Source organism: Orbicella faveolata, unplaced genomic scaffold (assembly GCF_042242905.1).
Source record: "Orbicella faveolata isolate gen_17 unplaced genomic scaffold, um_ofav_v1 contig_48, whole genome shotgun sequence".
NCBI lineage: Eukaryota > Metazoa > Cnidaria > Anthozoa > Scleractinia > Merulinidae > Orbicella > Orbicella faveolata.
Genome location: NW_028301578.1, coordinates 7,449,024 through 7,465,057, shown reverse-complemented (window position 1 = coordinate 7,465,057; position 16,034 = coordinate 7,449,024). Strand labels below are relative to the sequence as shown.

The following is a 16,034-nucleotide window of genomic DNA, read 5'->3' as shown; positions in this document are numbered from 1 at the left end:
TCCTGGTTAATAATACATAGCTTAATTTAATGGTCCGCAGAAAACTTACATTTTGTCATTGTAGTTTTTCAATTTATTCGGTCAACGCATCTGAGTCGGGTAAGTCACAAATGTTTCAACTCTATTTCCCACCAAGATACGCTTACCCAGAACTTAAAATAATCCTTTTATTTTAGGATGACAAATAACAAATAATCAGTAGTTTTCGAGCGCATTTAGATTATAGAAGTAGCTACTGAACACCGAAAGCTCTCCCTCCACTGGAAAAATATCTTTAAACAATGAATACCTGTTAGTATTACCAGTAGGTAAATCACTCGAGTCCTTTGTTGGAAGGTTTGGTTTCTTCAATCGTTCAATCGCGAACTTACCCGTTAATGAAAGGTCCAGTGAGTTAGAAAATTACTTTTGGTTCGGTTAATATTTCGCTATTGTGTGTTTCTTGTAGCATTATTAGGCTACACGCACAATCACCAGCAGCTTGTTTAATTAAAACAGCAAGACAAGTTTTACTAGTTGCCTATTTCCTGGTTAATAATACATAGCTTAATTTAATAGTCCGAAGAAAACTTACATTTTGTCATTGTAGTTTGTCAATTTATTCGGTCAACGCATCTGAGTCGGGTAAGTCACAAATGTTTCAACTCTATTTCCCACCAAGATGCGCTTACCCAGAACTTAAAATAATCCTTTTATTTTAGGATGACATCGTTGTCATTATTACAATAACTCGCTCATAAACATGGTTACTTACAAAGTGCTACTCGCCACCAAATAACCTTCTTCCGGTCCATTTCGCCCTCCGGGACGAGACTTAAGAGCAAAGTGATATAATTAAGTAAAACGCCTTTTTTAAATTTAATTATTAGACCTCTAACCCTAATGATTACTACGCCCCCAGTTAGAGACCTCACGAACTCCGACTGGCGAGTGATTGTTCCCTCCAGTGAAAACCATATGTAGACATCCCTGAAATGTTAGCTTAGAAACTTAGCAATTTACCTGTTAGTTGATATGATTATTAAAATGTTGTCCCCTTTACCTACATTGTATACATTTGTTTCCCCCCAGCTATGGGTGCATTTTGTCTTTTGGTTGTTTAATCTAACTGGACTTATATATGCATTGTTCAGAGTGGAAACATGCTCTGTTACACCAGCAGTTTTACCACGCAGAGGAAGTATTAATTAGCAAACGCTTCCTTACATTTATTTTGCTATAACTGATCTTACGCCAATCCTAAGAAATTGAAAAGGTATAACAAGCAATAGATTGACATATTATTTCTTATGCTTACTCAAATCGTGGAAGCTTCATAAAGCAAATTCTCTTTAATTGACTGTGCTTTAGGCTGTTAGAATGGCATCGTCTGGAAAGATAACAAAAGCAATAAATCTTCTATTGACTGTGCTTTAGATCACTGCAATGGCATCGCCTCACCTTAGATGTTTTTAATCGGACGTTTTGCAGTATTTTTCTCAATTGATAATATCGTAACTACTTAAAGATATTTGCAAATACGTTTGTCGGCAGCCATTAATTGTTTTTCTTGTTTACCAAAATATTTCATATCGCACGACATATCTATCTTATTTTCAACTCGAGTTTCATGTAAAGTATGCTTAAGAGATACATTGATGTCCTGGTAACAGCAAACATCTCTGCGTGTTTCTACGCACTTAAAAAAAGTTTTGTTCTCCTTTGTTTCAAATCGTGTATTTTTAAGGTGGATTTCGTTGAGAACATTGACCACAATCCAGAATTTTTTAGTGTGGGAATGGCTCTTGAACTATAAATGCTTAACTTTAGGTGTACGAAAAATTATCAGAGATATATGCATATTCTAAGCTTTCTATTTTAATCAAAAAGCTTCAATCAGAAAATGTTATCATCAAAAACTATTCCTACCCTTAAGAAATGGAAATAGTCATGCGCTGTTTGCAAAGTCTACTTCGGGCGGTAGTTCTGTTCAGTTTTCAAAGAAAGCTGAAAACTAAAGCTGCACCTTAAGTATTTAACTTCGACCAAACGATGACAAGAACCGCAAGTATAGTTGACTTGGCATAACTGTTCGCAAAAACAAATAAATTGAGGGAAGTTCCTCAGAATAAACACAAAGGTAATTCTGCCTGTACGTATTCTTTGTTTATCTCATCTTTCATATCATCGGTGATTTTGAACAGAAGACATGATTTCCTTGGTAACCAAATACAAATGTTTCCTTTCTGATCAAGTTTAAGTTGGATTACATGTAACAAATAATCAGTAGTTTTCTAGCGAATTTAGATTATATAAGTAGCTACTGAACACCGAAAGCCCTCCCTCCACTAGAAAAATATCTCTAGGCGTCGCGCTGTTTGAAAACCATTTTGGAAACAATTTGTCTGCCAGGTATCATCCGCACGTTATTAACGAATTTGACTATTGGCACCTGTCAGTTTCCCGTCTAATTAGGACCGTTGAAAAGCAAACACAGAAAATACGGGCTCTCATTCTTTTCGGAAACGTTTCTAGAAAAGACGATCTTACCTGTTGCTGAAAATTTTCATCAAAGTACAGAGTGAGCAAGACAAACAGTAGGTTTGTATCTCCTATTTGAAGTTCCTCTTGATAAAGTAAGCTGGCACTATACACCTTGATATGCATTAGGATATTTTGTTCTCAAAAACATATTCGTTATCCTCAAGTAAAACTGAATAAGGTTAAACAAAGAACATAATTCTTCGCTATCTACAAGTTGTATTGAAAACCTCCGCTATAAAGGGAAGTTTGATTAGTCACACACAGTGAAGGTGCAATTTCGACTGAATTGCTCTCGTCCTTAAACGTGGAGACTGTATTTTTTGACAAGATGAGGTTACTACAGACTGGAAACTACGGTAAAGCAGCATTGCGAGACGCCAAAACCTCACGTAACTTTAAGTGGGCAATACGAAATAGCTATGCTAAACAACAGTTTATTTTTGTGAGTCTTTAATATATAGAAAACTAGCAATCAAACTTCCAACTCTGTTCATGAATTCAGTCACGTAATTTTCCTCAACTCCCTTTCTAGTTCTCTTTCATCGATGTAGAAACAGAAAATGTCATTTTGAGAAAACACCTTGCACCGTAAGTATGCAAAAAAAGTACGCAAAAATGAGCTACTAAGTGCAGAAACGGAACGGAACGAGGCTAGAAATATTTTGACCGAATAGAAACAAAGACAAAATTTAGCGACGAAATAGAAAAAATGGAACTCTCTTGGATGCGGCGGGGTTCCATGGTAGATGTAACAAAGCGATTTCACATAGAAGCTTATCAGGTCGTGAAGAAACAGATACATGTAGAGCGTGGAAAACAGTAGCTCAGTTTTTTCTTTCTTGTATATTTTTTGTCTCTAAATTGATTTTTTTAACAAGCATCAGCTTGCTTCCCGAAAGCAGCTTTCGGGAAGTCTGTTTGTGAGAGCAACATGCTTTCTGGATGTGCAGATATTTTAGGGAATAATTGTGAATTATGAATTGGCGCTTTAAACTCTACAAAACATAAATTAGAGAACAATCGAGATGTGAGCTTTCTCTCGCATTTACAACCCTCTCAGCGATTTATGATCCGAAACGGTGTTTTCCTTTGAGAATAACTGAACGCAACTGACCCATCACAGACCTTTCAGACGCAACATAATAACTCTCTACCTAATTACGGACGAAAAAAATTAACCAAGCGGAAAATGCATCATACCATCTTCTCATCCCTTGCCAAGTATAGCACAGATTTGTTTACGTAAAGCGCCCACGCTCCTGCAAATGTAAGTTACAAATTCGAATTATTCATACCAAAACCTTAGAATACATAGGATAATGTTCCTCCACGTACTGTTTGTTTATTCCATGTTATAATTATTATAGATAGATTTTTAGAATCACTGAACCCAACTAACCCACCACAGACTTTTCAGACGCGAGAAGTTTTGTTGTCATTGGTAATGAATGTTTTTGGTTATAATTATTGTTTTCTAGGTTGAACATGGACCACCTCAGTTTTATCTTCTCCTTGCTGTTAATCTTTTCGGTTACTACTACTACCTTTGGATCTGCGCCGATCAAAGCAAACGATCCAAATGGAGAGGTACAAAAAAAAAGAATGACCTGTGTTATTGCTTTTCATCAAACTTTATGTTCGCAACCCTAAATGGCGTCTCTCTTAAAATGTCCATGATATATTTGGTCCGTTTTACGCCATTAATGAAGTTATAATTTTAACACAATCATGTAAAATGTGAAAGAGCATGAACATTAGCTTTAACAAATCGAGGTGCTTTTTAGAATCTGGCACTTATGCTGCGACACACTTTTGCAAGAAAGTCAAATTGCAACGGCCACAATTTCATTGAAATACACAAATGTACCTGTAAAATGATTTTATTTATATTTTTAACATTTTATAAAGGGAGAAAAACGTTTTGCATGGGTCAGACGCTAAACAATAACCGCTGAGCCCTTGGATATATTTTTCTCCACACAGGTACTAGAAGAAATGCCCAAAACCAAGGTGATAACAACTTTTACTGGTAATAAAAATGTGTGAAGGGGCATTTTTGAAACATTGCTGATTCTTGTTCTAACATTTTAGCTTTTTTTTCCTTACAAAGCGGGGAGCTGAGGCATTGTTAGCAGATGTTGGTCTGGCCCGCTTTCCTGAAATGGTTCCCAATCGCCAGGTAAAAAGATATTAATGTAAGTTTTTATTTTGGAAATAGAATTTTCTTACTTTTCGCTTTATTAATTCAATCATTGCGAAACTACTAACCGCAGATCACATGATCTGATTACTGCTGGGTCAAAAACATGCTTTCTTTGACACTATGAAAGGAGTAATAATTATTTAACAAATTAAATTTACTTTTCTGTTGCTAATGCCCCATATTACTTCATTTCTTTCACTGTTTTAAAAAAGTAACATTTCACAATATTTGATATATTCGGCACATGAATTTAGTAAGTGATCGATTGTTGAAAGCGTGTGAAATTTAGCTTCTCGTTATCTGTGTTTAACCGTTACCAGTTTAGAGATAGTGGATATCACGGAATATCCTACCCGTCCCTGCATTTCCTCGGTATACACCCGACCCTTTTAGGCGAACGTGTATTCCAAGATAATACAAATGATAAGTGGAATATTCCATGGTATACCACGAGAGGGCGTTGCATAACTATCTTATACCACGCCATAGAAATGCATTGGCCAACGCAATCAATGTGACGTATGCGCGTTGCATGATGGGAAGGTTGATGCAATACCGTCGAATATTCAACGGGTTTCCTGTATTCCGATTGGCTGTACTTTCTATGGGAGATATTCGACCATGTTATTGATGCTATAGTTACATAAGGTAGTTCTAAAATCGGCTGATAACAAAAGAAGAGATGAAGAATTAAAACCAACTGAATGAGCTGACTGTTTTACTTTCTGCTACATAGGAACTGACGGCCCTTTTGAAGCGATCTCATAAGGCTGAAGCTATACCGCAGGAGCCGATGGACTTGGAAAACCAAGACAGCGAAAAGCCCGAGCGCAGAAGTAAATGATCTTTAGTAATTGTAGTTAGTGGACGGACACATGAAATGAATTGTCTCGATAGTTGTAAAGCCGAGTTAGAGACGGTCGCAGAAAAAAAGAAAAACAAACAAACAAACAAACAAACAAACAAACAAACAAATGAAAACATAGGAAGTTGCAACTCCAGCTAGGTGAGCCCCCTAAAGATGGCAAGGGCTTGCACCAACTAGTGAAAATCAAGATCTGATAGTTTAGCAAGTAGTCTGACACTAGCTAGATATGGTTTGCCCGCCTGGGTAGGGGTGTGACGCGGGGACACTGAAACCCTTACCCTATACTAGGCCATGATCAGCTTGATTTTGCGACCCTATTCTGGACAAGGTACCAAAAACCGTACTCTATCCTAGACGAGCTATTTCCCATGCTGAAACTTTATCACTATCGCAGTCCAACATACGTTAACTAAGCCAATATCTTGCAAAGTCACTTTCGAGTTTTAATTTCCATTGTCGAACCCAGGGTAAAGAACCCTGTTCTAGACTAAATTATATATACTGGCCACTTGTCAGTTAAATTATACTCTACTCTAGACCAAATCTATTTGTCCCAGAGTAAATTGCTTGAAAACTATTCCCTTCACAGCGGCACAAACCCACACAGCTTATCTTGGGAGTCCCCCCCCCCCCACCCCACTCCGGTAATAGTTTGTCATTAAACGAGTAACTATACAAGTTATGACTCTCTATCTGTCCCGCAACGCTACGCTTTCGAAAGAGAGTCCCTCTTCCGTAAGCGCAAAGCTGCGCGACAGAGAAAGGGCCAGGTAAGATTTGTTCGAAAGGTGGATAACGCCCTCCTCCGGATAAATCCCCACTGTCTAGTGGATAATACAATTCAAGAGTTTTTATTGGCTTAGCCATCATGGGTCATAAGCCATGCGTCATAAGTATGCAAACGCGTGAGTTTTGGGGGCCTTTTAATGTTTATTTTGATCTAGTCTTCTATGTTTTAGGAACGTTTTTAAAACAACAATTATTCCAGTCTCGCTTGTTGGATATGAGGTAATCGTAGCCAACGAGGCCCTGCGGCCTCGTTGGCTATTTACCATCTCATACCGAGCGCGCCCTCGTGGAATAATTGTTAATTGTCCGGTGGAGAGCGTTATGTGGACCATACAAGTAACAAGTCGAGATATTTGATTCGTTGATTTTTACAAACCCTTACCAGACGTCTTCTATATGCTTCCTTAGATCGCTTCCACTTCTGGTAAGGTTTTAACAAGATTTCGGTTGATACAGACTGTGCAGGGCTTTTATTAAGATCTCACTTGCTTGCTCATTTAATTTCAGTTGCTGCAGGAACTATTATTGCAGGTGCTCAGCTTACAATCGGCCTGCTGAAAAACCTCCTAAATGTCCTCAGTAACGTAAAACGCAAATGCGCCGTTGGCCTTGACAACGAAAGTGGATTTAGGTGGCAAGAAGGTTCTACCTACTTTTTTTCTGGCACTGCAGATGAAAACCTGCCCTATTCTGTTCGTGATGGTAAAAAGTGAATTTAGCATTTACAGAGGCTCGCTAGTATAGTAGTGATCATGCTTGAACTTGACCAACACAATATGACCAACACGACCGTTTCACCCTGTTAGGCATCAAAGGAGGCAGCGTGGCGGAGTGGTTTAGGGCGCTGGTGTTGTAATCTGGAGGTCCCGGGTTCAAAGCCTCCACCATGCCACTAGCGGGATTTGTTTCTCGGTATCCCTCAGTTCAAATTCTGGGTCACGGTTTGTAAACAGCCAACTGGTCTGCCTTCTGCCAGTTGGATTTTGAACTATGCTACGTTTATTTGAAGCATTTGTTTCCTTTGTTTCAGTGGCATGCCTGTAAAATAGCTAAGCTTACTGCTTGTATAGCTAAGTGAATGACCACTATAAATAATCTTCACATTTACATTACAGTTTTATTTCTATTTAGGTTTTTTTTCGGCAAGATTCTTGCACAAATCTTCTTCCTTCACCTTTTCGCGCCATGCTTGTTTTGTTACATGATTTTTCAAGTGATATCCCCATTTCTCAGAATTGGAGCCTCTGAAATAGGACCGAGATTAATAATTAAGAAGGAAATCAAAACCGTTGTCAACAAAGCGCCCAAGAACATTTTCAAGAACAGTTATTGAGCTCGGTTATCGCTAAATATTGTGATTCGTCAGTGTCTCGCAGAGGAATTATTTTCTTCTGTCTTCGGCTTTGGCAAATAATTGATCTGCTCGCCACTAACAAATCATGATATTTTGCGAGAGCCGAGATCAATCATTTTAATTGTTTCTCTGTTTCTCCGTTTCTTTTTTCTTTTTTTTTTTCTTTTCTATTTCCACAGGGTATGCCGTACTTTACGGGCCTCGCAAGACCACTGGACCGGTCGCAACGGGAGTTGTCGGAGTCCTGGCCTACTACATTCCAAGCATCGGCAAAACACTTGCTGTGATGTGGTCTGTCCCGTTTGATTATCACTTGCACGAGAACTGGTGGAATGCTAAGCTATACCCTGGAAACAAACACGCCAACCATAATCAGTACGTAGATTTGTATCATGACGCAAAGCCCTTCAAGGCAAATGGTTGGCATGGGAGATTCCTCGGTTCTGGTCTAAAATTTTGCGGCTCTATGTCCAGCTCTGGTCAAGCTACCTTGGAGATCCATGTCCTGAAAGAAAGCGAAACTTGCGAAAGCGAAACAAGCATGCTTGCCTCACGCGCTCGCATAACCGGTGTCAAGAAGTAACAGGCTGTATTGTGTAGTAAGTTTAGTTAGGGGGTGATGGTTAGCACGGTCGGATCATTCGCTGTATGAAAGATTTCTAGTTGAAAATCTGTGGGGCTTATTACTAAAGAGTTGAAGTGACAAATAAACGTACGGGAAAAAAGAAACTAGTATTTTGTTGTTTTTCACAACTGAACTTACACCCAAAAGTTAAATGGGTTAGTCAGGGGAGCTCTTCCTTAGACGCCGATGGCTTCCTCATTTTAACCCCTAACTCCTAGTTTGCAGAAACTTTAAACTCCCACAATAGAGGGTGGTGAAGTGAAGGGTGAGGCGGGGGGGGGGGGGGGGGGCGCAAGATTACCTTTCACAGAAAATAAGTTGGGCCTTTCACAACTGAATTGTTTTGGAAAATAACGGTTTGTCGGCAACTAATTCCACGGGGAAAAAATTAAGCCATTCCCGAATCACGAAATTCCCTTTACCCCGTAACCAAAACTTTTGTGCAACACCGAGCTAAGTTACAGAGCTATCATGACTAGAATGGTTCCGTGGAGAACTGTTCTGAAAAAAATTCATTGAACTAAGTGCAAACTAATTTACATGCAGTTTTTTATTCTCCCTTGGCCGATAATGTGAGTGAAACTTCATTGTTCATCAATACCGAAATTCTAGCCAAGTACCTCTGGTTTCTTTCACTCTTTAAGGTTTTCTTTAGTCCCTTTGAGAGCCTTATAAATACTTTCTGATCCATAGTCTTAAGTCCAAATGTACGTCTTTTTTTGTTTGTGTATCTGCATCTGAAATCAAAGCTACTTTTTTTCCTTTAAACTTTCCATCGATGGGCTTACTTTGAACTCGAGGCTTCTCAATTGTCATAGTCTAATGACTTACTGCAGCGCCTTAAAATATGCTGATACACTAAAGCGAAATCACTTTGCTCATGAAAGGATGCTCACTTGGAGCCGTTACATATCTTGCTAAAGCAGATCGCTTAATTTTAATTGACTATGACTGGCTTTGTGAGCGGGTAAGAAGAACAAATCCTGCACTGTGATTGGCTACCCGAGCGGACAAGATGACGCCACCTTGAGATAGCCCACTGTGTCTCGCGAGAAAACAGTGTTCTTTTTCCATATAACTAGACGCTGTGAGAACGTTTACTCGGACTTCCCAGCGCAGTATCAAATCGTACGTTACGAAAACGCGTAATGGACACAATGCAAACAAGAGAATCAGGATATTAAAGCACAAGAGTTCCGCTTAGATATTTACTATTCAAGTTGTTTCGTTGGGTATCCTCCTAATCTAATCGCAAGTTGTGAGTTTAAACCATTTTGGTTCAAGAATGAAGCACAGCTGTCTCCGCATTTAAGTAGAACTTGTTTGCAAAGAACTTTCCAGGTCTTTTAACAACTTGTGGCGATTACATTTTACATGCTAGCAGAAATTGTACGAAGTTCGTTTACTGGTCGTGGCGATCCGAGTAAATTGTGCAGCTGAACATCTTTGCCGTGTTGCGATCTTAAACCCTTTTCAAGAGTCATGTCTCCTTTGGAGGGCTAATGTATATACTCCTTCGCGAAAACAGCAGACCTATGACAAGGTGCAAATTGCATTGCGCATAATCTGCATAAACTTTCAAGTTGTGTATTTTGCGGATAATTTCCAAGAATTTGCGACCCTTAACGCAATTTATGAAGAAATGTTCAAGCTACATATAACGGACTCTCATTTATAAGGGAAGATGCCACGCAACACGATTTTCTTTAGCAGTCAGACACAGTTTTCTAAAAGAATTAGCGACTGCTAAATATATTCGAACTACTTGTGAAATTACTGGCTAAACTATCGTCAATCAGAATGCAGATTTTCCTTAGGACTTAGCAAGAACATAGGATTACATCAGCAGATTGAGGTGTAAGATGGTGTGATGATGAAAATAGCGCCATGATTTCAAGGATATCAGGGGAGCCACCAAAAACGTTGATCACATAACAGAACTGTCTTCTGTGCTTTTTGGTCACAAGACATCGTTAGTAATCATTATATTCTTTCTTAGTTAACATGGGGACTCCCGCACAAAAGAATTTTACACATCTTTTGTTGTTGTGGGGTATGACTGAAATGCAGTGGTTACAAAATACGCAGTCCCCAAATCTCTACCAAATGAAATCTCACAAAAAATACCAAAATAGTATACACATGTAAAAAGTTAAAAAGTTTTGTTTTCTAACTTGATCCCCAAAGATCATTAACCATCTTCATTTTCGTATGGAGTCTCCTCCTGCTGAAAGAGTTTGCACCATATCTCAAAGTATAAGTATGAGCAAAATCCCTCTGGCATGAACGATAAATATGATATTTTGTTGCTGATCATGAATACTTGCATAGGCTTCGGATAATAATTTTATTATTCAATTCCAAAGTGATTTGTTCTTTTTCTCGACTGAGATTGTGGACTACAGGAGCTGTAATTGGGTACCATTAATTAATTTTGCTATTAATAAATTATACCAAGAATTATAAGTAAGCTATGAGTATGTTATATTATGTATTTGTATTTTGTCTGCACTGCACAACCAAACGCACTCAAAGATTATGAGGCATAGGTACATTTGCCAGAAAAAGCCAGCATATCCAAGATATGTTTTGATTGACACATCAATTAAAGATAATTTACAGCAACATGGATAAACAATACATCAATATCCTACATGCACCCAAGCTGGACATGGGGTTATAAGGCAATCATTTAAACAACAGATTGAAATAATTTATAAATTAGAGAACATTATTTGAACAACACTAGGGAACAAATTAGCCTTATTGGACGTTGCGAATGGCAAGGCTGTCGGTAGAATGTCACAAATTTCTCAACTCTTTCTTTCTACAAAAATACTAATCCTGGAACTTTGCTTAAGACCCAGTTCTCCATTTCGTGTTGGCAAAATATTACTGAATTTATGCCATGCCCAATGCAGGTTATCACAAAATTGATTTAAGAGCAACATAAACCAAGAACAATAAATATCATTTTCAAGCCAAAAAAGCAATTATTTAACTAAACCATGACATGGTGAGTAAATTACCTCTAAGAAAAACTGATTAACTTAACAGACACTTTAAATAATTAGTTAATACATGTATCATAGGCGTTTCTTAATAATCTTATACAGTGTATTTGTCACAATGTTGCAGCTATGATATTACTACACACAATTATTCTCCTTCTCTTCTAAAGTCCATCCCAGGCCATTTGGTTCTCCACCTCCTGTCCAGCCGTAGCCCATAGCATGCGCTAGTGTTCCTAGGTTATTTAAACTTACGTCCATAACGCGCGATTTGGCTTGGTCAAGTGATGTCAGCGCCCTTGCACCTAACAATAAAAATTACGAAAACTATCTCAAAGCTATTTCTAAAAGTTACGCCGATACATATTATTGCTAATTGTTGATAGCAATCGGCAAGTAATTTTTGAACCTCCAAATAGACGGGATGCAAACTTACCGCTAATAAATCCGAGCAGTTTGGGGACAGTGTCAGAGCTTTTCATGTTTTATTGCAATCGAATCCGACAGAATGTCGAGTATTTAAGGTTGGAGCCCTGATGCAGTCCAAGAATGTTTAGCTATGCTCCACATTCCGGTCGATTTTGTTTCTTTATTCAAATAACCTACTTCCAGTACTCCCTTAAATACATGTACCAGGCTATTGTGGTAAAGGTTAGAGTCGTTATGTAACACAAGGACGGTGAACTGTGTTGATCGACATTTTTCTTATTTCAAGTACTCTACTTATTCCAGTACTTCTTTACGTGCCCGGCTAATGCACATAAAAGTTGGTGAAGGTGTATCAACTTACTTTCAAGCATCTTGCAACACCTGAACTTTTTGATGCTCGACAATTGCTCTCCAGCTCCTCGGTACAATCCCACCAATAGGAAGCCATCCCTTCTGCACTGCCGCAGGTTTTCCTGTCCAGCATCCTGGTCATAACAGTCTGGGTACGAGTATGGATGAAGAGAAGGCTTGCAGCAGGCTGCCCATTAGATACTCTTTAGTTCGTCACTAGACCCCCGGTGGAACCCTCCAAGAAAGAATCCATGCGAGCATGTGGCCCAGCCTTCACTACAATGAAAAAATCGACTATGACCGATAAGATCTTTTCACTGGAAGACAGAACGCTCCTATGCTTAGTTCAGTTATCTCATGTTCTTTGTCAACCGTAAAAAAAGGAACGTAAAGGACTTACGTTTTGTGGATTTATCGCACAGATAGAATAGATGATGATGCTTTCATTATTAACCGATGGCACAATTAGGACTGATGATAATGTGATTACGTCAATTACGGTAGAAGAGGGTTTTTTTATTAGTTTGTTTTTTTTTTATAGCATCATCTTTAAATAAAGGATGTTGTTGCTGTTGCCGTTTTGTTGTCGTGGCAAAAATTCTTGCATGTCACCAAGCATCTGAACCGACTCGAGTGAATAATCGCGCAAAGCTGCAACCCATCTAACATCACGGTACCGAAAAGACCTGTATAACGTTACCTGCTGAAGCTAAGCTGCCAGTCTGCTGAGTGGCAAGTGTAAGGCCAGTTTTGAATGTTGTTGTCTAAATTCTTTAGTAGCCTCACTCTTACAAATCCTAACTCTAACCGGGTTTATGCATGAATGCTGGCCAAGTATTGGTGTTAGCCGAGAATGCCGGGACGGGACGGGCCTTCGAGTAAGTAAAAGAAGTTTTGCAATACCATCGACCTATCGAAACCAACAGGTGTTGACATGATCGAAAGGACAATCATAAAACTAATATTTCCTTTCTTTCTTTGATTTGGAGATAAAGGGTTTGGCTTTTTGAGGCCCTTCACGTCGTGACCTGCCAGTACATTAATTTGTCGTATCACTTTGACTGGAATATATGTCACTTAGTTCTAGAGAGTTAAAATTTTCTGACACTTCTACCAGACCACTTTTGTAGACTTCAAGCGCAAAATCAATTCTTTGTAGTAATTGTCAGATGTTATAGTTCTAAGAATTTGGCGCGGTTGGTCAACACAATATCCTTAGTTCAGTGATCGCCTTTATCGTAATCCTTCGTTCACTTGATACTTGATGGCTGCTCAGAATAAATTAAGGACTCACTGAAGGAAGATAATCTCATCGTTTTCAGATAATTAGCTACTGAATCTTGAGATTGTCATGTTTCAAGTAATGTTAAATGGACACCACTTGACGCATTTGGCACTTAAGTAGATTGTACGTACAACAACGACAACAACAAAAACAGAAAACAAAAGCCAAGTCTCTTGCTTAATCTATAGCTAGTTAATATTTGAATTATGGAGCTTGGAGTGAGATGCTTCTTCGGGGTTATTCATAAAACGTCGTTCGCGCAATACTTATTGACCTATATCAATGCACTCACTGTTAATCTTCTATCCACTTGTGAAGAAAGACGTTTCTTATCAATCACTTAATCTGTTCCTTGCCAAGTTTATACGGGCACTGATCTTCGTCTCTTTACTATTGTTCTTCGTGTTCAGTTTTGGGGACGGGTCTGGCAGTAAAAGCTACCACACCACCCGCTGCCACACCACGCCTCATGTCTCCTTTCTCGGCCTATATGTATTAATATACAATACCATATAAGACTACACTTACTGGTCCGACAGGTTACATTCGAACCGTACACACGAGGGTTCTTCTTCGACGATAGATTTAACGTGTTGATTAACCGAGGATAAGTCGATGTTACGACTTTGGGACGATGATGTTGATATTTTTTTTGGTATTGAAAATGATTTTGACGGCTGGAAGTTAGCGTGCGTGGGTGGGACAAGAAAGCTAATAAAAATTTTACTTTTGGCTTGTGAAAGTTTCTTTGAAATAACGTATATGATCTCAGATGTTCGGAAGAAATTGCTAGATGGAACGAAAATAATCATACTTTGGCTTCATCCTGATCATTTTACGAAGGCCTAAACGATGTTAAGCTAATTCGCCGAGGAAACTTTAACTTTGAATTTATCTGCGCCCGTCAGCGAAGTGTTTTCAGTACGTCACTAGCTTAGAAATCTAATTATTCTGAAATTAAGACTGACTATGTTGTAATGAACAGCGGAGAAATGGTCGCCAACTGCAAACGCTTACTCTGTTCACGAGATTTATGGACGCATCCAATATTTACAATAAATTCAAACTCAAAAAATCGTTGGTTTGGAGTTCCCTGAAAGGGTACTGAACGACAACTTGCAGTGTTGTTTTAAAAACAGTGGTAAAGTGATCTTGTTACCCAGTGAAAAAAATCTTTCTGTTTGATTCAAACCAAGCAGTGTCCCCTCTTTAACTAATCAGCTTTAATAACGTGGGAAACGAAACGGTACGCTTAATGGTAATGTAGGTCGGTCGCCTTAAACTCTACGACTCATATAGGTTGGATTTTGTCCGTTCCGTCACTGCGAAAGGCTACATTTTTCCGTTTCGTAACAGTTTTGAAATGAGATTTAGAAATTTTAGTAGATGGTTCAATTCTCGAGAAGACTAAAAGAAGGACATTCACCGTTACGCGACTGAAAAATAATGAGCTGATGCGCCGGCTTGCATCGCTGCAAAAGACAAATCAGTCCGCACTCGAACTCACAAAGGTTGAGAGCTTTAAGTTTGTAATAATTAACAATCAGTCACCAAAGTGGGTGGCGCGGTGGCCTCATGGTTATAATAGTGCGCTCGATTACGGATCGAGCGGTCCGGGTTCGAGCCCTGGCCTGGAACAATGTGTTGTGTTCCTGTGCAAGGCACTACTCTCACAGTGCCTCTCTCCACCCACGTGTATAAATGGGTACTGGCGAATTTAATGCTGGGGGTAACCCTGCGATGGACTAGCATCCCGTCCAGGGAGGAGTAGAAATACTCCAAGTCGCTTCATGCTACAGAAACCGGGATAAGATTCGTCCTGATGGGCCACTTGACTCGTATGAAGACTTAACATTACCTATAATCTCTACTTTGACCTCTACTAAGCTGAATAATTGTTTTAGTTACTACAGCATTTGAAATAGTGACCCCCAAATTAAAAGTTTATTTTAGTTAGGAAGATCATGAATAACTCTTCGAAGGTAAATAGTTTGTGTGCACGATCGAGGAAAGCACGGCAAACAAGAAATAACAACGGCGTTTTCCCGTGAAATACTACTATAAAGCGAACTTTGAACAAGATACCAGGAACATGGAAGAAGTTACCAAATATTAGGGGTATTCTGAATTAGAGCACAATTAAGGAGAGAATCAACATTCCAAAAGTTAAACGCCGGACCTAGGGCCCGTTTCTCGAAAGCCTCGGAAACGTTTCGGGCCTGCAATTTAAAGCCATTTTTGATTTATCAGTATCTAAAAGCAGAGAGGTGCGTACGCCTAAGACTTCTTGTATAATGGGAACCTCTGTTCATAAACAGTTCTGTAATCGTAAGCTTGGATATTTTGCTTTGGCGTTCCGGGCGCGAAAACGTTTCGGGACCTTCGAGAAACGGGTACCTGCTCGATCATCCATCGGGTTCCGTAGTGGATTTAGTCTTTACCTAGACACAGTGAAGTTTACCATTTGCGGGAAGCTTAACAGAGTGCCTGAGTCTAGAGTGGCAGAAAAGATCTCAGAGTAGGGCTTTCTCTTAATGGAGTCGATAAACTTATCAATACAGTTTTGGTAGTGAAAAAAATTAAATTGAAATTGCTC

General features: G+C 39.0%; 2 protein-coding genes across 2 annotated transcripts in view; one reads left to right on the top strand and one right to left on the bottom strand.

Annotated features, from left to right (window-relative positions):
* Positions 1-16,034, bottom strand: part of LOC149096275 (uncharacterized) — a 49,584-nt gene that overhangs the window by 20,744 nt on the left and 12,806 nt on the right. The window lies entirely within an intron of this gene.
* LOC149096280 (DELTA-actitoxin-Afr1e-like) lies at positions 2,484-8,466 on the top strand. Its single transcript, XM_089281306.1, has 7 exons — positions 2,484-2,580; positions 4,002-4,110; positions 4,507-4,533; positions 4,634-4,702; positions 5,463-5,562; positions 6,891-7,085; positions 7,917-8,466. The coding sequence occupies exons 2-7, from the start codon at positions 4,009-4,011 to the stop codon at positions 8,318-8,320; spliced, it is 897 nt and encodes a 298-aa protein (XP_089137432.1). The 5' UTR covers positions 2,484-2,580; positions 4,002-4,008; the 3' UTR covers positions 8,321-8,466.